The 21,248-nt window shown below is 43.7% G+C and overlaps 2 protein-coding genes across 6 annotated transcripts in view; one reads left to right on the top strand and one right to left on the bottom strand.

The window, feature by feature from the left end:
* Positions 1-11,534, bottom strand: part of MBNL2 (muscleblind like splicing regulator 2) — a 156,056-nt gene extending 144,522 nt beyond the window's left edge. For 3 of the 5 annotated variants that reach the window (XM_035003163.1, XM_035003159.1, XM_035003161.1), the window contains exon 1: positions 11,294-11,534. The gene's annotated coding sequence lies outside the window, so the exon portion shown is untranslated. The remainder of the gene's footprint in view (positions 1-11,293) is intronic. The other 2 variants (XM_035003162.1, XM_035003160.1) reach the window with 2 other exon arrangements.
* A 125-nt stretch (positions 11,535-11,659) lies between these two features.
* On the top strand, positions 11,660-15,510 carry LOC118009286 (60S ribosomal protein L32-like). The gene is made up of 2 exons (XM_035003164.1): positions 11,660-11,855; positions 14,950-15,510. The coding sequence occupies exon 2, from the start codon at positions 15,025-15,027 to the stop codon at positions 15,508-15,510; it is 486 nt and encodes a 161-aa protein (XP_034859055.1). The 5' UTR covers positions 11,660-11,855; positions 14,950-15,024.
* The last annotated feature ends 5,738 nt before the right edge of the window (positions 15,511-21,248 follow it).

Genomic DNA, 21,248 nt, shown 5'->3' on the forward strand with positions numbered 1-21,248 from the left:
ATTAATCTCTACTTATATTAATCTAAATCTGTATCTACGTATCTATATCTGTTATTAATCTCTATTTCTACCTATGTACATATATATCCATCTAAATCTATCAATCATCTTATGGGTTTTGCAAGTCAATGTCTAACAACTTGCCAGGTATTTCCAAAGGTGTCTACGGCTTATTGTTGGGATTGAAGATAATTTTAAAGCATTCCACATCACTGGGGAAGATGTCTGTCCCTCCTAAGTTCACCTCCACCCCTCAGTTCTTCCACGCTGTGCTAACAGAGCTCAGGGAGCACAGTGCCCCACCGCTGGTTCAAGGTTCAAGTAGGACAGAGATTTGGGTCCACAAGAGAAACTCAAAAGAGTGTCTTAAGTTGCATAAATAAAGGTATTATAGCCTAAATAAGGGAGTTGTCAACTGCTCCTATCAGAGGAAGCTTGACTGCTATCTGTTAATTTGTGAAGAGGCATTTGGGTCACTCTGAAGGCCCAAATGAGGGCTGGGGAGTGAAAGTCACCGGAGTCACATTTCATTTCAGCACAAGGATGAATTTTACAATAAAATGTTACGGTCTGTAAGCATTCTGAGGTAGTGACTGTCCAGTCAACACAGGGGAAAAGCCGCTCTGAGAACCTGCTTGCCAGGGCTGTGGTAGAAGGTAGACACGAACTGTGCTAGATAATCCCTCCAATTCCTCCCAATTTGGGATTCCCCCCAATTTGCATCTTAGGCTTATGGGTTTTGTCAGATGGGTGGCTCTCTGGAGGAGGGGCTGTTAGACCCTCGAGTGTGTGAGGGGCCCCTCCGCAGGCCCCGACGCGTCTCCCCAAGCCCCCGCCCTCCCACCCCCTGAGCACCAGAGAACCAAGGAGCAGGTGAGCAGCAGGTCACGGGGAGTAAGGAGTTAAGGAGACCGAAGCTCTCCGTGGGTCCCTGCAGCCCCAGAGGCAGCTAGTCCCTTTGATCCTGACTCTTAATTGCAGCCTAGTTGCACCAGGGAACTTTAAAGAAAAGAAACAGGGAAACTAGAGATAGGGTTTGTTTTGTTTCCTGAGGGGATGGTCTTTGTGGTGGCTGCCAGGAAGCTGATACTTTAGGGCTAGAATGATGGGCTTCCTAAGGGGGCAAATAAATAGACCTTTCTACCAGCTCAGAGCCAGGTGTGAAGGGAACCCCAGAAACAGCGGGCATCTATGTGTGCCCTGTAGAACGGATGCCAGGGACAACCTTGGCAGAGAGCGGAGCAAGAGAGAGGAGACGGTGGGCTAGCTCAGGAGCAGGCTGAGCGGGGGCAGGAGACGGCCACCCCGGGCCTCGAGCCTCGGCCACAGCACAACACATCTCGCCTCCTCACAGGCCTCACAGCCGATAATGGGCTCTTACATATGATGTCTATTTAAGGTATCTATAAGTTGACATCTTTAGGTCTTTAAGCTTCTTACACACACACACACACACACACACACACACACACACGAGATTCAAGAAAAGGCCAACTAATGACAATGAATAACGGAGAGAAAGCTCTAGCCATCCCTGGTGATGGATCCAGGCCCTTTGTGAGGAGGAGCTCCTGGCTAAAACTGAGCTCAAGTCTGCATGGTTACACCAGCAATTGCTTGTTTGTGTTCTGCCTCAGTGTTGAGGGAGTTGGGCCAGCAGTATGTGCAGATGTACGAGAAGTTTCTCTAAAGCAAAGCCCCAAGGAAGCACCTTGGGAAAAGGCCTGGGTGTTTGGAGACCACCGACGGGTTTTGCTGACCCCGGCGAGTAACTCAGCCTCCCTGGACTTTCTGTTCTTCATAAAGAGGCTTAACTGAGTCCATGTACATGAAGCTCTCAGCAGAGGGCTTGGCATACAGTAGGCACTCAATAAACTGAATAGACACGTGTTTCCTTTCATTCTTAAAAGGTTACTGGTAAATTAAAAATGCATAAAAACACTGGCCATCTGTGTGTGAAGTAAGTGGGCATCTGGGCAGGGAAGACTTCCTCTAAATCAGTTTAGCTCCACTCCTGGGCCAGGAAAGTGGGGCCACATGTGGGACAGACCGGAAAACGAAGCACTCAAGCAAGGGGAGACAGATGGACACAAAACCAGGTGTAAGACTTGTAGCAACATATAAAACTGTCCACAGTCAGGCCTGGCCATTTCACTTAAGCCACCACATTAGACAGTAGCATTTCTAAAATTGTCTTCATTGCTATTGCAAAATGTTAAAACTAGCATTTGAAACTTTAACTGCATATAACAACCCTTCCTCTCTACTCTTCGTATTCTTTGGAGAGCATGACGAGAGAATGGCATTATCTGCACCATTAAGGGTGATGATGAGTTTGTCAGAGTTCCCTGAGCTAATCCACCGAGGGCATGAGGACTGGAGTAGCTATGTCAGACGCCCAGGTCCCCCTTCCGACCACTGTCCAGAGGAAACAGAGTCTAAGGCTGATTTCGAACACAGATTTCATAGGAGAAAAGTACCTCTGGAACAGAGACGGGTAAACAAACTCACTAGCCTTCCCTGGAGACTGGCGAGGAAATCTCTTGGGGAATTGCTAAGAGTCCCTGTCCACAGAGAAGACAGCCGTCACGAGCACAGGGAGACATCCACAGACCTGCAGCCCACAGCCACAGAACCTGCTGGAAACCGTGCAGGTCCCTGCCTTTCACCCTTGACCACAGAAGCTTTGGGGCAAGGCTCAAGGGATAGGTCAGAGATAAGGCTCACCCTACTCAGAGCCTGAGCATCCTGGAAAGGCTTACTGTGTTGAGGAGGCAGGTCCTGGCCCCCAGCCCTGTGGAGCCCTCCTTTAAAATCATGCCAGACCCAATGGCTTGCCACCATCTACACTGACGCTAGCATCATCTGGGAGCTTGTTAGAAATGCACGATCTCAGGCCCCATTCCAAATCTACCCAAACAGAATGTACATTTTTAATAAGATCCCCAGGTGATGCCCTCTGCACACGGAAATTTTTTTTTTAAAGATTTTATTTATTTATTTGAGAGAGAGACAGAATGAGAGACAGAGAGCATGAGAGGGAGGAGGGTCAGAGGGAGAAGCAGACTCCCCGCCAAGCAGGGAGCCCAATGCGGGACTCGATCCCGGGACTCCAGGATCATGACCTGAGCCGAAGGCAGTCGCTTAACCAACTGAGCCACCCAGGCGCCCATGCACACGGGAATTTGAGAGGCATTCTGCAGTGTACACGCTCTAAGTATCTGGTATGAGGACAACCACCATTTGCCTACTTTGAATGCTTTCTCATTTTCTTGAGCAGTCCTTATGGCTGGGTTCAGCAGGGACCTGCTAGATTCAAGAATAAATGGACCTCTGGGTCTGTGAGAATAGGATGACCAGTGTCCAGGGAAATCTCCAATCTCTCCGGAATTCCGATCCTAACCAATACCACCACCCCAAAATGTGTATTTCAAGATACAGATGTTGGAGTTGATAACTGCTGGCTTTAAGTGTTTTCTTGTGGTTATTACTGAAAACCTACTTTTTTAAAAGTCAGCTGTATATATGAAAAACACAGCTATGAGGATCTCCTTATCAATTCAGTATTCTTTTTTAAAAAGATTTTATTTATTTATTTGAGAGAGAGAGAGGAGAGGAGGAGGAGGAACAGAGGGAAAGGAACAAGCAGACTCCACACTGAGTGCAGAGCCCAACGCAGAGCTTCATCCCATGACTCTGAGGTCATGACCTGAGCTGAAACCAAGAGTTGGACGCTTAACTCACTGAGCCACCCAGGCTCCCCCTCCATCCAATATTCTGTGACTCTCACCGTTACAGTGAACCAATATTTGCCTTCAAAGGGCCAGAGAGGGTAAACTATGTGCAGTAGGATAATACAGTGTGGGAGGCTGCTCTGTCATCCATGGAACCAAGGAGACTGTGGTATGGTGCTTAAGAGTCTTAGTACTATTTTTTTTTTTTTTTTTTTTTGGCTGGCAATTTTGCTCCCTTGTGGGTATTTATTTTCTTGATCCTTTGCTAACTCTTACTCTCTTCTAGGCCTCTGCCAGTCCTCCCCCATGGCTCATCCTTGGTCATCTGCCTGTCTCCTGAAGGTTACAAGCATCCATGGCCTCAATTATGATTTCAACATAGGTTTGTCTCAATTTACATCTGAAACCTCGCATCTAAGCTGTTCTCCATTCCCACACTGTCAAATGTCTGTGGGAGAGCCCACTTGGATGACCCGTCATTAGCTAAAGCACCATGACCAGAATTCAAAATTCATCATCTCCTTCCTTTCCTCCACCTCATTCCTATTGTTTGGTCCCTTTTCCCATCCATCTCGATTTTCTGTTAGGGTTCCACTGATATTTCTCCTGATAGAAACCCCAGTGTCATTTTGGCTCTTCTAAGCTCTCACTAGCTTCTCTTACTTTCCCTTCAAGACACCTTTTGGATTTGCCCTTTCTCCTCTATCCTCACACTGCTGGTCTAATCCAACTCTTTCCTACATCATACCTAGAGCACTGCCTTTTTTTTTTTTTTTTTTTTTTTGGCCAGTGGCATCACTTGTTACAAATTTTCAAACCTCTAACTCTATCTTACAAGTCCTAATTGAACACTTCTAAAGCATTAGATGTGATGTTATAGGTAACAAAATCAAACTCCTCCTCATAGCTCTTCGGGTCTTCCGTATACTGACTTCCCCACTAATCCTATTGACCACTGCTCCCCAACATGTCATCCCTGTTCTCCAAAGACAAGTTTCCACACTGGCCCCTACATCACGTCATGCTGTTCCTCCCTCTGGAGATGACCTTCCCTTCTCTGATTTTGATTACTGTCCTCTCCAAACTTTTTTGAACATATCCCCCCATCAGAAAAATACTTTGGAGCAGGAACAACTATCATAAGGTTGTTACTTACTTATAAATGTTATACTTGCATAACAATATTAATATGTCACATACATTATCAAACATATGAAAATTGACATTTTAAAAGGATGAGCTAAATAATGGATAAGATGCAAGTTCAGCTACTCCTCACCTAGTGAATAATCTTGCCCTACCTAGGCTTGGGGTATAGACATTCCACTTCAGAACCACTGATCTGGACAAAATACATCCGTCCAGAGATACAGGAAGCATCTCTTCCTCTAATAAAGTTATCTACTACTCCAGCCCAAACAGAGTTCTACCTTCCCAAACTACCAGAGCATTTAAAATTACAAATAGTAAATCACTGATAGATGCTTCACCAATACTTCTTAGTTGATTAATTGAAGCTTGCATCCAGGATGCCAGAAATTTATAGATTTTTAAAGCAATTCAATATCTTAATTAAAAACATTACTGTCTTTCCAAAATTGCTTGGGTTGGGCTCTATGCACTATGCAACATCCATTACAAGAAAACTCCTTGTCAGACTGCAGGGTGATTTCATTTAAAGACTGCTTTATCTCGCTGAATATCATGTGTACAGATTCCCATAGTTTTGAGGACTAACTCTTCTGTTTTTTGGCTACAGAAAACATTGCTTCATCTCACACAAGTTCAGTTTCTGTTTAACTCATAAAATGGGAACAAAAAGGGGATTTTGTGACCATTAAAGAGATGATAAAAACTGAAATGGTTTATACATGTAAGATGTTGCTATTATTATCACACCCAGCATTTTTGCATCATAATGTAAATGATATCAGGTATATCTGTGATTTCTAAAAATAACTGACCTCCTACAGGCATGGGAGGTCTCATGGGCAAATGGAATACTTTGAATTTTGGTTTCATTCTTGACTTTGGTTTTCCCCAGGTCTGCAAGCCATTTGCAACCATTAATGAATTTTATGTTCTAGAAGCACCTGCCTGCCATCCATAGCCAAACTCACCTTGCTGCTGTGTGGCTGGGTCGGGGCATGAAGCCACTAGAGGTTCTGTCCCCTGTTGCCTTCGGAGCAGTCAGAGCTGAGAAAGCAAAGCCAATCAACCTCTCTTCTTGCTCTGCCTTGGCAACTAGGCTGCCTCCAGTACTAGTTATAAGGGGTTGTCCAAGAAAGTTGTGGGGACAGGAGAGAGTGACATGCATACACGTACCAGGGACACTGAGAAGTTTTTCCTGCTCTTCAAAATTCATGTCAACTAACCACAGACAAAATAAAAACAAATACTTTTTTTAAATCCAGGTTATAACTCATCTCTTCCAGGAGTTTTACCTAGTGCTCTAATTTTAGGCTCCTGGTTTTTAAACCCTCTTTTTGAACTGTTAATTGAGATAATGTCTGTGAAAGCCCTTTGTAAAGTGTAAGAAACTATACATATGTTAATTATCCTTCTGAAGACATTTGTGTGCTGACCTATTCTTATCTTGTTTGTAAGTATCTTGTTCCCCGGCGATTGTGGATTGCAAATGCTTAAGGCCCAGGACCTGCCTGGCTGGGTGTTTCCTGCCTCCTCCCTCTGTCCTCTGAGGGGGGCTCACCACCCCCAAAGCTCTTAGAGCAGTCAGCTTGCACTGATGCTCATAAACCTTAGCACTGCCCATCTGCCTGCCAAGACTCATAACTAAAAAGACTTCTTGAGGCTCGTTTACGTCCTCGGTCTGCCCTCTCAGCTCTCCCCCAAACTGGGTCCCTAACCTTGCAGCTTGTCTACACCCAGAAAATACACAGAGATGTTAGGGTAAAAAAACAAAACAAAACAAAACAAAACAAAGCAAAAACTGTGTTTAAAAGGGGAAATATATATATTTTTAAAGTAACTGTTTTTAAGGGGAAAAAAGGTGGCAGGGGCGGGGGTAGTTTAATCCTCCAGGGTCTGGAATCAGGTTTCCTTGCTGGAATTGGGAATGGCCAGATAATTGCATCAGGGGCTCCCCAAGTACCCTGAGGCTTGGGATTGTGGGAGAGGGTCTAGGATTTCCTTTTGGTGACTTTTGGAGGCTTTTTAGATGACACATCCATGTTCCCCCAGTCACTTTGGCACTGAATCTCGGCCGGTGGAGACTGTGTGATTGCTCTCAGCAGCCTCATATTTGGGATTTTTCAGAGCATTCTCCTATGTCTGCTGTTCCTCTTACATCTCTGCATGTTATTTAAACAGCGTTTATGCCAAGAAATGGAATAGAGGTGAAGAAAGTATATGCAGACATTTAAAACTCAAAATTCCTTCCTTTATTCCCCCCCCCCAACACTAAGAACTGTCTGAAACCTACAATAAATGCCTGGTAGTTAATGTGAAATTAACATTAGCCAGTAAATTTATTATTAAAGTCTTTAAAACTTACAATTTTGCATCATTTCTTCCTGCCTTTTATTTTGCACGTACACTAAGTCAGGTATTAGGGAATTGACTCATTCTAACCAAAGAGCAAAAGCCAGAGAACCCAAGAGGTGTTTAATAAACACTTGTTGACTGATTGATGGAATATACTGACCTCGCATCTCCTAGACAATGCATTCTTTGTCAGAGCACTAAGGTAAGTCGGTGGGTCCGCTTTTATTACCAAACATTTCTGCCATGTCGAGGGGAGGAAGCCAGCTGAAACTCTGTCCACGGGCCTGGGGCTCAGGTTCACAAAAGAAACCCTAGGGCTCTACCTTTCACACCTGTTTTCACTCTCAGCAACAGAGGGGGGACTTGCCCCAGCTAAACAATGCAGAGGTGTTGGAGACACAGGCCTGATGCAGACCTAACCATGACGCCCCTCGGACTCCTTACTATGAATATTACCACGGCTGCAACTCACAGTTTGTACACATTAAAAAACAAAACATAAGAAACAACAGAGCTGAGTAAAATTAAAAAAGAGAGAGAGAGAAACACAGTATTGTAACTAATTTACAAAGCCCAGCTAAGTCTTTCTGCCTCGTTCTTCCGAGAGAAACCGAAGCGTGAAATATCAAGTTCCCGGCTCCCCACAGCCAGGCACATCTCTGCCCATCCGATTCAGCTGACCATTCCAGAAAGTATGCCTGTGTGAATGACCCCCTCGCTTCTCTTCGCAGCCCCTTCCTCTCTTTCCTTGCTAGGACTTCGTGAAAAGAGCTAAGTGCCCTTTACCCTGTTCTGCTTGGCCCCTGGGGTTCCGTGCTCACCTGGCCCAGACCCTGGACCTATGGCTTCCCCTTGACTTTGCTCCTGGCTGGCGTTGATGGTTTACACTCCCCGCCCTTCTGCCATGCCCCTCACCTCCACTGCCCACCTGCTCCCTAGAGCTGCCAGATTTCTCTGCCTAACACGACAGCCGAAAATGTTTCTGACCCTGTCAGCTCTCAGGTGCAGCTGTACCTGGACATTAAAGGCCCCCAAACTATGTCTTCAACAACCAACAGGCCCCACATGCCCCTTTCATTAATCAGAATCCCCTTGCAATGTTACCAACCTACTTCTATGTTGATGATATGTTTTGTCATTTCGGAAAATGTAAACAAATCACTATGCCTTTCTCTCCATCTTCTCTTGTTATCGGTAAGAAAGTGCAGGACGGAAGGGAGAGAAAATGCGTGTGAGATTGAGCCTAGTCCATCTACCGTCAGGAATTCTCTTCAACTCGAATCTAAATGCTCTTCTCCCAATTATTGCTCGGAATCTTGAGTACCTGATCTTGAATTTCGATGGCACTCCCTGAGCGCGGGACTGGCTGGTAGCCATGTGATATTGATTTGTTTTCACCATAGCAACAGCAAATTAAAACAACTAGCAGAGAGGAGGCAGGCTGTTAACCAGTAAAGCTACAAACCAGTATATTTTGCAAGCATATTTTCCTCCTTTCCTCTTAATTTCTGTCTTATTCATTCCACTTTCACAAATTTAATGCAAAGTCAAGGCAAAAATAGCACGAAATGCTTTGGGCACTACAAGGTCTACGTCTGAAATAGTCTGGTTGGCACAGTTTCTAGTATATTAGACCAGATCGATGGAGAAAATGCAAACACCGACGCTCTGATTTCCTTGGAAATGTTGTTTGTTGGTCTAAGGATAAATATCCCTAGAAAATGGACATGAGCATGAAGTAGAGTGAAGGGTTCTGGAAATATGACTATCTTAATACCCTACGGCATTTGCCAACAGTTTCATTAATACAGAGGTTTTATCCTTTGTACTTTAAATAGCTCATTGTAGCAAGAGACAAATGACTTTTTTTTTTTTTTTTGGTACAAGGTCAAGGCCTCTCAAAATGCTAGAATTATGAGAGAAAGTGTAGCAAGTATTACTCAGCTCTATTAAGAGAAAGAGAAACTGAGGTGGGTGCTTGCTTATTAAGGCTACACAGGCAGCATGAAAGGGAATGTCAACTAGAACCAGGAACTCCCGAAAACTCCCGTCTGTTCTGATGGAAATTCTCTCTTAAAAGGCTCTGTGTTAAGAAACTAACCTTCCCCTGAGCTCTGTGACCAAGGTTACCACCTGTGACATGGATTAACAACCCGCAGGATTGGCCTTCCCTCCCTTCAGCCCATCTGCCCTAGGACATCGTGCTCTTTCTATAAAAGCAGCTGTTCCCACCATCACAACCGGCCACGGAGTTGGTGGCATAACCGTGGTCCTCAATAGTGGCTCTAGGGGAACTGGGAATGAGGCCACAGGCACTGTCCACCCAGGTGGCAGTACTGGGCTGTGCCAAGGGGAAGTTGGGCCAGAAGCAAAGCCATGCTCCGCTCCCCGCCGTTTTTTGCCTGCGCAGCCAGAACCCTGCAGAGAACCTGCTCAGACCCGCCCGAGGAGAGGCAGGTAGAAGAAGATGCCCTAGTTATGCTGGAGACTGGTTGGGGGTTTAGAAAGGCCGGGCTACGCTGTGAAGACATAACTCAAGACCTGCCAAGAGAGAGTCAGAATGTTCCTGGCCAGGACATAAAGCAATATTCCTCTCCATGAGCCTGAATAAAAGAACACACAGCAGAAATAGTTGGGGGATGACGTCAGAAGTTCTGGGCTAGTGTCCTGCACTTCTCCTTGAAAGTAAAAACAGTGGGTCTAGAAGAATCTACGTGGCACTGCCCTTCTTTAAATGAATATTTGAACAGCCCCTCACAAAACAGGCAGGGTAGCTGGAGAAACTTCATCTTATTGAAAGATTAGAAGCATGCCCTCCTCTCTCTCTCTCTCTTTTTTACTTTATTAGCCCCCAAATTCACGTATTAACAAATTAACAAATATCTTTCCACTTAACCTTTGTCTTTTAAAAGGACAGCGATGTTTCTTGAAGAACATTCACGGTGGTAGTGGTTAGGCAAGTCAGATTTTTTTCCTTCGCTTCAGTGCTTGCTAACTATTCTAAAAATGTTACACATTTATTGTAAACACATGCTTCCGAGGCCTAACAAAAAAGCACAGTTTCCTCATGCCTGGCAGAAATTTAAAACGGAAAAGGGCAGAAAGAATTCTTTAACAAATATATCATTTCCTTCTCTTGGGCCAAGTGTGTTAAAAATAAATCTCCATCATTTCTCCCTGCTGCTTCTCGGCAAGAAAGTTGATATGGTTCGGCATAGTGAGACACAGCTTTAAAAGCTAGCCTGCCCTCATTAAATTATTCTGCTGGCTGTGTGTTCTCATTAAAAATGCATAAAGATCAGATAATTGCAGTAAGCATTATTAACCCAGCTTTACTTTTGAATATAATGGTTCCACTTTTAAGCTGGAAACAAAGGCTCAGACATGCCAGAAAAAGAAATGTAAACATTGAACTACAGTATCGAAAACTTGTCAGAAAGCTACCTCTTGCTAGCTTGTTAAAAATGTGCTTTTGAAACTCAACGCCCTGGCATTACAGAACGAGGCAGGTCCCTAATTTCTAACAAACAGACATGTATATATATATATACACATATATGTATATGTGTATATATATATATATATTATTTTTTTTAGCTAAACGTTCCACCGATGATGATTCACTGCGAAGTTTTCTTTTTCTTCTTAATTACAAGCCCGTTTTTCAAATAATAGGATCAACGTAAACTTTATTTATTCGGGAGTTAACGATGGCAGTGTGAGAACGCTCTCCACCGAGAAAATAAGAACGCTCCCAAGAATTCAAATGGTTTCTGTTGAAGAAATAAATAGATCTGTTCTTGGAATAAAAACTCGTTTTATGCCTCACCCCAGACAGGCGGCATCGATTCAAGCTTTGCCATGTCTTTCCCTCAAATCAGAATGTTACGTAAAACTCCAGGGTCCCCTGCAAGTATTACATTTGAATTAGTGGAATCCGGTTTCCCTGGCTTCCCGAAGGAACACACATGGAATGCAGCATACTGCAGCAAACTCTTTAAACATTCAAAAAAAAAAAAAAAAAAAAGGGGGAAGGGGGGGGATGATTCTCTTACCTTGTTTAGCTCTGCCTCTTCTTCCCGTTTACAGTAACCCCGGGAACATCTGGCAGAATCGGGCGGCCGAGGAGGCTTCTCCGCGGCATCATGAGGAAGAAATTTCCATGTAAATAGTCCTCATTCCCTGCGTATTGTACTCTGAGAGCCGTCTGCCGTAGCTGGAAAATTTTGCCTTCAGATGATGAAGCAAAGACAGTCTAAACTCTGTTGCTGTAAAGCTGCAGCCCTTCCTCCCGACAAACCCCGCCCCGCGGCGGGGCGGGCGGCCAATCGCCGGCCAGCTCGTCAGCCCTGCTCGTCTGAGCCCGGCCCTCATAGGGTGACGGACACAGCAACACAGCGCCGGCCGTGTGTGAAAACAGTGCATCCATACTGATGAAAGAGGAATTTCCCTCTCAGAAGAAAGCAATCAGAGCACCAAGACAAAGTGGCACATAATTGGCAGAGCCGAGAGAGGGGTAGCTGGAGAAAACACCCTTGAAGACAGCCAGCCTCAAGCTTGGGCTGCACTGCAAATACTTGCGGAAATACCAACTCCGCAGATTCCAAAGGGATCCAGGTCGTACAGGAAACTGAAGTCATGCTCCCGGCTGACAAAGCATGGATTTGTTTTTCGGGGGGTGGGGTGGGGGTGGGGGTGGGGGTGGGTGGGAAGGAACCGCACGTCGACCACGGGCGGGGATACCTTGCAGAGCATTTTACAGATGATTTCTCTTAGCGGGGGAGACGGTGTTAGCCCGAGTGCATATTCAAAATCAAAACATGCTTAACCCCTTCGCACACAGTTTCCCTGAAGAACAGCTGTGACTGCAGTGCTTAGTTCCTGTAGCTCCTAGAGCTTTCATCTAAGTTTTTCCAACCACTGGGGTCTTCAGTTAGGGGATTCTGAACAATACAACTGATAGCTACACATTACCCTTTTGTCCTGTTGGCAGGCACCCCAGAGAGGATTAGGTGTGCTTTCGCCTAATCCTAAGGGACCTCAGGTACCATTTGATAAATACTGTGCATTGGTCCATATTGTCATTAATGAAGCAGTGATTACAGGAAGATAGTCACAGGGGAATGCATACGGCACGCGACCCAAGGGGCACCATTGGGTGCCACTCCCCAAAGGTTGTCTAGAGGTGCTGAATTTCCCCGAGAAAAAGCAGGAAAAAAGAAACAGAAAGGTTGGACGGGTCACTTATTTTTTCCCCCAGTCAACAGTACTCCTGCATGCTCTCAAAACAAAACAAAACAAAACAAAACAACCCATATGGCATTTGGAGAACACAAAAAGCATACATTTTCCTTCCACTGAAACACAACATTTTGAATTTAAAAAATGAAGTGTCATGCCTCCATGACTAAACCAAAGCAGGAACAAAGCCCCATTCATCTGAAAGGTTGAACCAATGCACTGTTGTTTACGAGCAACTACTCAGTGGATGTCACAGTTGAGGTGGAAGGTAGTGGTTTCCTTTGATTTTGCTAACTGCAGTTTGAAACACAAGGTTTCATATGATGTGTAGGCTATGTCTTCAATAGACTATCATGCGTTATCCCCCCTTGGATTTTATACTTCTAATGAGGATTACAACAGTTTTCATCCTGATGTAAATCCATCACATATAACTTTTAGGCTTTTGCCTACTATAATTTTTACTGAAAATTTAAATAATCTCTGTGGTCCAACAGGTAGACAATTATTTTTAGCTATTGATATACTTAATATCATACTGCCTGCAAATGGATAATCACAGGTCTACGAATCTCCTCTTCCCCATCTCCCTGATTCAGACAATGAGACTACCATGACCTTCATTTCATTCCTGAAATTTTAGTCATCTTTGACTCATTCTCCTACCTTCATCCAATGAAACTAGATCTCATTGATTTTTTTCCCTCCGGGCTAGTTCAGAACTCTGACCTGCTACCTGGATAGTACAAATGCTTGTAAGTTGGCTTCTGGGACACAAGCCTTCCCATGTTCGAGATTCCCTGTTGCCAGACGGGTTCTCCCGTCATGTAAAGTCACGTTCCTTTCATATTCAAAGTCTTCTCTTTTAAAATCCAAATTACAGACTTTGAAGGATTTTCCATAATCTGGCCTCTCTCTTTCCACTCAACTTTTTCTACCCTGTTTTCCCAAGTGAACTTTTTGTTGGAGTCACGCTTATTTCTCCGAGACCTGGCTCCCGCAGTCCATCCCTAGACCTGACTCCCAAGAGCTTCACTTAACAAAATCTCATCCAACCTTTAGACCTCAACTTGCATCCTCTTTCCTCTGTTATGGCTTCTCTGTTCACATCGTCTTCTCTGATGTTCTTCTCCTCTGAAAGCATGCTGGCACTGTTCATTTTACCAGCCCATTAACCCCCTAATGATGAGCTGATCTCCCCACCCCAGAAGGCAAGGTTTGCACGGTATATTAAAATAATGTACTTAAAACATCTATACAGCGGCTGGCACGTGATCAATGTGCCACTCATATTTATTTCTACATTTCTGTCATATCTAGCAGCATGGCATGAGTAAACTTGCTGATTTCATGATTCCTATCTCAAGTATTGGTATCCTATCCATCCAATTTGCACAAGCAAAAACCTGGTGGTCATTCTTGATCCTCTCTCCCCAAACACTGTATGAAATCCATTATCAAAGCTTGTCAGGTTCGGCACCTAAATGTTTAGAAATGTTTCACTTCGCCCTGTCTCCACCAATGCGGTTTGGTCCAAGCTATCCATATCTTTCACTATGACTATGAAACAGACTTTTAGCTGGCCTCCTGCATATTTTCTTGACCCCTTCAGTCCCTTCTCTACATATCAGTAAACATAAGAATTCAAAAGTAGAATTCTGATTATTCTACCTACAGTCCTCTGCCCAAAATCTTTGCTATGGACTAAGGTGTGTCTCCTCCAAATTCCTATGTTGAAGCCCTAAGCCCCAGTGGAGTGGTATTTGGAGATGAGGTCTTTGGGAGATAATCAGGTTATGAGGGTGGAGCCCTCATGATGGAATTAGTGCCCTTCTAAGAAAAGATATCAAGGAGAGAGATCTTTTCTCTCTCTCTCACCCAAGCGAGGACAGAGCAAGAAGGCAGTCATCTCCAAGCCTGGAGCAGGCCATTACCAAAACCTGACCATACTGTCCCCTGGTTTCAGACTTCCAGCCTCCAGAACCCTGAGAAAGTACATTTCTGTTGGTAAAGCCACTTGTCCACAGGGCATTTTGTTATGGCAGCCTGGGCTGGGGAACAAGATAAAAGTTCTCAGCGTGGTTTACAAGGTCCCATGTTATCCAGCCCCAGCCTACCTCTCTAGCCTAATCAGTGGCCTTTTCTTCAGGGAGCCCTTCCCTGACCCCACGATGAGTTTAGGTCCCACCTGTTGTTTTCTCTCCCAGCCTGTGCACTCCAGAGCAGTGCTTCTCGAATTTAATGTGCATGCAGATCCCCCAGGGATCTTGTTAAAATTCTATCTCAGTAGTTCTTGGGTGGATACTGAGATTCTGCGTTGCTAACAAGCTCCCAGGTGATGCTGCTACTTCTGGTCCATGGACTACTCTTTGAGTAGCAAGATTTTATAGATGTTGTTTACTTTATAGCACTTTTTATAGGGCATGGGAATACGTTTATTTGGTTAATTACATAAGATCTATCTTCTCAGCCAGCTGACCAGCATCAGAAGCCACTACTGTCTCTCCAACATCCAACTGAGTATGTGCCTGGCACTTGACAGGAGATGCGCAATGATAAATATGTGTTTTGGCTCTTCCTCGGCGCTGCCTGCGGAGGTGGCAGCCATCTGTTACTGGGCATCGTGGCTGCCCTCAGACCTCTGGTGAAGCCCAAGATCGTTAAAAAGAGGACCAAGAAGTTCATCTGGCACCAGTCAGAATGCTATGTCAAAATTAAGCGCAACTGGTGGAAACCCAGAGGCACTGACAATAGGGTGCACAGAAGATTCAAGGGCCAGATCTTGATGCCCAACATTGGTTACGGGAGCAACAGGAAAACAAAGCACATGTTGCCCAGTGGCTTCCGGAAGTTCCTAGTCTACAATGTCAAGGAGCTTGAAGTGCTGTTGATGTGCAACAAATCTTACTGTGCAGAGATTGCTCACAATGTCTCCTCCAAGAACCGCAAAGCTATTGTGGAAAGAGCAGCCCAGCTGGCAATCAGAGTCACCAATCCCAATGCCAGGCTGTGCAATGAAGAAAATGAATAGATGGCTTATTGTGCACATCATATTTGTGTTAATAAAACCATACAACTAAATAAATAAATAAATAAATAAATAAATATGTGTTTTGAATTAATGAATTGATCAATACAACATACTGCAGATCCAAGCTGGACTTTTCTTTCTTTTTCTTTTTCTCATCTGCCTCCCCTTCCTCCCCCTCTCCCCTGACCCTTCTTCCTCTTCTCTTCCTCCTTCTGTCTATAACTCAATTGTGGAAGCCTTGAAACTCTGGAAAGAAAATTAATGTTTATTGAAGTCATGATATACTAAATAGAAAGGAGAATGTTGAGAAACCAAACAGAAAAAGTGTCAAGAAGGTGATGAACTGTGTCAAAGTAAAGAAGGTGGCCAGAGGAATCAAAACCATAGATACTTGTCCAACAGAAGTTGTCAATTATCTCCTCCAGGTTGATGAATTCAAGATCTATAACTCTGTCCCTTTCTCTTGACCTCTATGCCCAATTTATCACTTGAATGGACCAGAGATAACTCATTTTCACCTTGTCCCTAACTTATTTTTTATTCTATTAGAACACATTGCTCTTATGTCTCCCACGTTAGTGAATGGGGCCACCATCTTTTATGCCTGCCTCTGTCTCACTACCAACATGCAAATACTCCCATGTCCTATAGATTCCTATCTCTTGAATTCATTGATGTCTCCCCATCTTCACTGCTGTGTCCCTAGTTCAAGTCCTCATCCTCTTCTGTCTTCTCTTCACTTCCCTGCTTCCAATCTTGGCCCTCACTTTTCATACCACAGCCATACCACAGCCAAATGGAAACACAAATCTTATCATGTCATTATCTACATAGTCACTCCGTGACACCCGTTATCTTCAGGACAAACTCCTTGCCTAATTCTTGAGTATATTCTCTTACCACTCCTCTTGAACTTACTTCCCTCCTACGTAATACCCAGTATTACTAAACCAGTTTTAATCCCTAGAATGTATTATTCTCTTGCTAATTTACAGCCTGGATTCCTTCTGTATAAAACAGCTCTGATTCCTTTTATGCCCATCTGACATCTTTCCATCCAGCAATACTCAATGTACATACCACCTCTTCCAGGAAGCCTTCCCTGACCACCATGACTTCCTTGGCCCCTTGACATTGTATTCACCATAGCAATTATCACAGTGTATTGTGAATATAGTTTCCTTACTTATGATCTCACTAGTGTCTGTGATAGAAGTGACCATGTCTTTCTTGTTCATCAGTTTATCCCCAGTACCTAGAACATGTGGTGATGTAATAGCAGACACTAAATTGTGTTGAATGGTTAAATGGATAAATTTAAAAATAACACTAGTAACACAGTGGCAAAGAGAAATGCAGGGTTCAAGCAAAAAATTGATAGTGAACGGGCAGGCGCCTGGGTGGCTCAGCCAGGTAAGCGTCTGACTCTTGGTTTCAGCTCAGGTCATGATCTCAGGGTTGTGAGATCAAGCCCTGTGTATGGCTCTGCGCTGGGCCTGGAGCCTGCTTGGGATTCTCTCTCTCCCTCTCCCTCTGGCCCTCCCCACCCCCACTCGAGTGCTCCTTTCTAAAAAAAAAAAAAAAAAAAATCGACACTGAAGGCACGGAAGGCATAGGGACAATGGATGTAGCCTACATACGTATTAAAAAAAAAAAAAAGCCTAGAGAAGGGAAAGAGGAAATAATATAAAAGCTAAAAGGCACAGTGCAGTTAGGAGATCACTCCTTTTGTTGGATGTACCAAAGTTAGCAAGCTCATGGTCAAGAGGAAACTCATCTCTGATGATGTTTAAAATGGAGGTGATTTCCATAGAAACAAAATCTTCCTTTGAGTGGAAAAGGGTAGGTGTCCTAGAACAGATGGAAGTGCTGACTTTTCAGAAGAGAGGGCTTAAAAGGAGGAGAAGGTTGTTTACAGCCAAGAGAGAAGTGAGACAGAAAGGCCCACTGCAGATGGGCCTGGTCTGTGACAGTTTGGTCTCTCTCAGTATAATCTCCCGGTATGCTTTTCTAGCCTACATGTGTCCACTTGGTCCTTTAGTATATACTGTTCTTTATTTTCCTCTAGTTGTTTTATGTGGAAACCTTACCACAAGTCCCTTGAGGGCAGAGACCATGCACTAAAACCTTTTTGTATCCTCCACAGTGCCTAGCATGGAGCAATGCTGAATTAATTTTGATTGATGGATTTTTACTGGAGAAAATTTGCATACTTTAGAAAAGATTGGTAGTTTTTTGTTTGCTTGTTTTTTTTTTTTAATGTGCAAACTGTTGAAAATGTAGCAAGGAATAGAAAACTTGGTTTTATGATTGTCAGAAAAAAAGTTATAGTGTTTTCAATTGAATTTATTGCAAGGAAGATCAACTGGTTCCTATTATGTTTCCATGGGTCCAGGGGCAGAAGACTCTGGGAAAAATCAGGACTAACATTTCTAGGGTAAGGAAAACAGAATGAAATAAATTGCATAAAGCATGTAAATAATAAAATGATGTCTGAGAAAACCTCATAAAACATGGCACATAATTAATTATTAATATATCTTAGCTACTACTATTACTACTGCTGATTTTATCATCATCCTTAGGTTCTAGATTTCTAGTGAGATTTCACTGAAGAGTGATTATGTCAAAACATGATCACTAAAGTAGAGATTTCCACACTTTCCTGCTTTGTAGCACTTTTGACATCCTGTATTTTTTTCACAATGCTCCTAGGCCAAAAGAAATACCTAAATGTTCTATTTAATAAGTAATTAGGTCCTAACAACTTAGTTGACTGTTTATATTTAACAACTTTGTAGCTGTTTGAAAAATTAATAGAAAAAGTTTGGAAGAAAAAGTAATATTTTTATTTCATTCTTAAATAACCCTAATGAGTTATTAATAGATTGTGCGTGCCTATTGGGCACTGCATATAATTCTCAAAGCCTGAAATCAGACTGGAACCACTACGCTTCATTTACCGGTCCACAATGATTTTTGTGCAGTACTTGCTTTTCGTATTCCTCACTGCTAAAAATCCAACTTTGCAAAGATAGATGGTATCATTGAAAGGAATGTAGCATGAGTCTCATACTGAAACTGAATTACCTTGAATTAGTAATTTGCACACCATCTGACACATTTTGAGAGTACTGCTGTTTTCCCTGGAAATAGAAAATGTCTCACGGAACCCCTGCGAGTTCACTGCAGCTTCCCCAGGGTGACTCATAGCACAGTTTGTGAACCACGCACTAAGGCATGGGTTGGCCAATGTCAACTGTCCCACTGTTTTTGGTTTTGTGTTTGTTTTCTGGCGTGATACTTGCATCAGGCCTTCTGTCCTGAGGTCCAAGAGCACTTGAAGTTGCAGAAAGAAGATCGGGTCAAAGGTTGCTGGACATGCCAGCCCTGAAACTGAGGTCATTTGAAAACAAGCTTCTGAGATGCAGGTGAGGCTTACAGTTCTCCAGAATTTCAGATGCTTGTGGGGCAAAAAGAAGAGACTAGGAGACAAAGAGGATGATGATACTGTTGGCTATTGATGGTGAAAGACACTTGCCAGTGACCACTGTCTTTCAAAATGGTGAATTCTGGAAATAAGTGTAAAGAGGAAGGAACGGTGAGACTTTTCCCTATTAGTCCTCTTCATTAAGACCACACATATCTTTTGCTGCTCATCCCTATTTTCTCTTAGGCAGGCTGGGGAATTACCATGCTTCCTTCATATGCACTATAATCTAATTTTACTTGTAATAAAGGATGAGTATTCTTAGACCCTGTCTCCACCTCTTTGTATTAATGTGGCATTTACGACAGGGAAGAGAATCCCCCAAACCTGAAATGCTACAGGTGGCTGGCATTCTCTTGCCCCTGTTGGACAACTTGGAAGATTCTTTCATTCCTTACCTCCTGCCCATCTTCTGAATGAGAGGTCAAGCTGGACAGGGGTCCAGCAGCAACTGGATGAGAAGAGAACTACTTCCTCTACTTTTCCTTCCTTTTCCATAGCTTCTGCCCCCATTTGTCATAACGTATAATCGACTTTTACTGTTTGTTGTCGATCCCCTCCACTAGAATATAAGTCCCCTATGCCCCCCACAGGCAGGGGGCTTTTACTATTTTGTTTGTTGGTATATTCCAAGTGCCTATGATAGAACCTGACCCATGGGACTGATAATACATGTTTGTTAAATAAATGAAAAAAATGTTGGCAGACTGAACTATGGTAGAGGATGAGTAAGAAACTGTGTTTGAGGCCAAGCATCAGAGCACCTCCTTAGGTGCTTCCCAGGGTTGTTGGGAGTCATGCATGTGGAAACCAAGGAAGAGTCAACCCCCCCCCACCCCGCCATCGAGAACAACTTGAGTGCCGCTCAATGGCGTATGCTGTTGTAGAGTTGGGATTTTATGGTTCACTGATGTTCCATGAGCAGCCCAGTTCCAGAGACAGGGTCTTTAATGGAACGGGAGTGTCCTCTTTTCCAGAAGGTTGAGAAATGGGTGGGCTTGACGAAAAAGGTGATCTTGGTGAGGTCACGGGCTCAGGGTATGTGAGCTCGTGGACTAGAGGAGACACCATCATCCCTGAGTGAAAGGTTGGACTAGCTGTGGGAAATAACAGGTGCAACTTGGGTTAAAGCTTGCATTTCAAGAATGAATGCAACTGGTTTTGATCTACTACCATTATATGAAACTCTTTCCAAAGCTCCCAGTCCCCACTCCACCTCTTTTTGGTTCTCCCAGGATTGCCACCCTACCTGGATCCCCTTCTTTACGCATCTGATTAGGATTTATCGAATACTTGCCATATATTGATTCCAAACAAGGCAGGGACGATCTGAAGATGAGCAAGATACAGGCATGACCCTGAGGAGCTTAAAGAATGACACAGTGATCCCAGAAGCAAGATCTATGGATGCTCGTCTCAAAATGTTCCCAAAGAAAAGGATCCACAGCCAAGGAGGTTCGGGAAATGTTGGAAGAGCCATTAAACATGTGCTTTCACCACAGGACTTCTCAGAGCTTTTATTCTGGGAATGTGCTTTGTGAATCTCCAAAAAAAGGGTATATAGTTTGCCATGTTTGAGGATTTATTTTATCACAGCCCTCTTATTTGAAAAACATCTAACTGGTATGATATTCTAGGGGATACATTTTGGGAAACACAAGTCCAGATAAATCTTTTTTTTTTCCTTCCTGTTCTCTGGGCCATACCCATATCTGCTTGCCTCATTCAACTCAACATCTTCTTTCTGATGCTCCATTTTCCTACTTTAAAAAGTCCTCAACTTTGTCAACAACTCGTGAAGCATCTACCATGACTCGATGCTACTTTCCAGTCATTTTTTAGCACCACAGTTACCCTGAAGTTCCTGTGGCTCCAGGGTATCCTGGCTGGACCAGACCTTCACAGCCTTCTTCCTCAGTCAAATCTTGGAGACCATTTGCCCAGGTATTCCTGGACAGCAGAGGGCCCCTGGTGGCTGTGTAGGGACCTAGGGGCATAACTACCCTTTCAAATCTTCATCCCGTCTAAACTCTATGTTCCAAGAGAAACACCAATTTATAGAAAACATGTTACTCATCCCTTTCCTCCACCAAATGCCATTCATGACAAGTGCTTCTCGGGAATTCCTAGTCTTGGAGGTTGGCGGCCGGTAGAGATGATTTATTTATTAAGCATTTACTTAGCAATTACTATGTGTTGAGCACAACACTATGAAATACCCGCTGTTATTATCCCAATCTTACAGATG

The sequence above is a fragment of the Mirounga leonina genome, unplaced genomic scaffold, assembly GCF_011800145.1.
Source record: "Mirounga leonina isolate KUSES-001 unplaced genomic scaffold, KU_Mleo_1.0 Mir_127, whole genome shotgun sequence".
Lineage (NCBI taxonomy): Eukaryota > Metazoa > Chordata > Mammalia > Carnivora > Phocidae > Mirounga > Mirounga leonina.

Bases quoted from the DNA above. Each gene is read 5' to 3' on its own strand.
- LOC118009286 (XM_035003164.1), top strand. From the start codon at position 15,025: ATGCGCAATGATAAATATGTGTTTTGGCTCTTCCTCGGCGCTGCCTGC.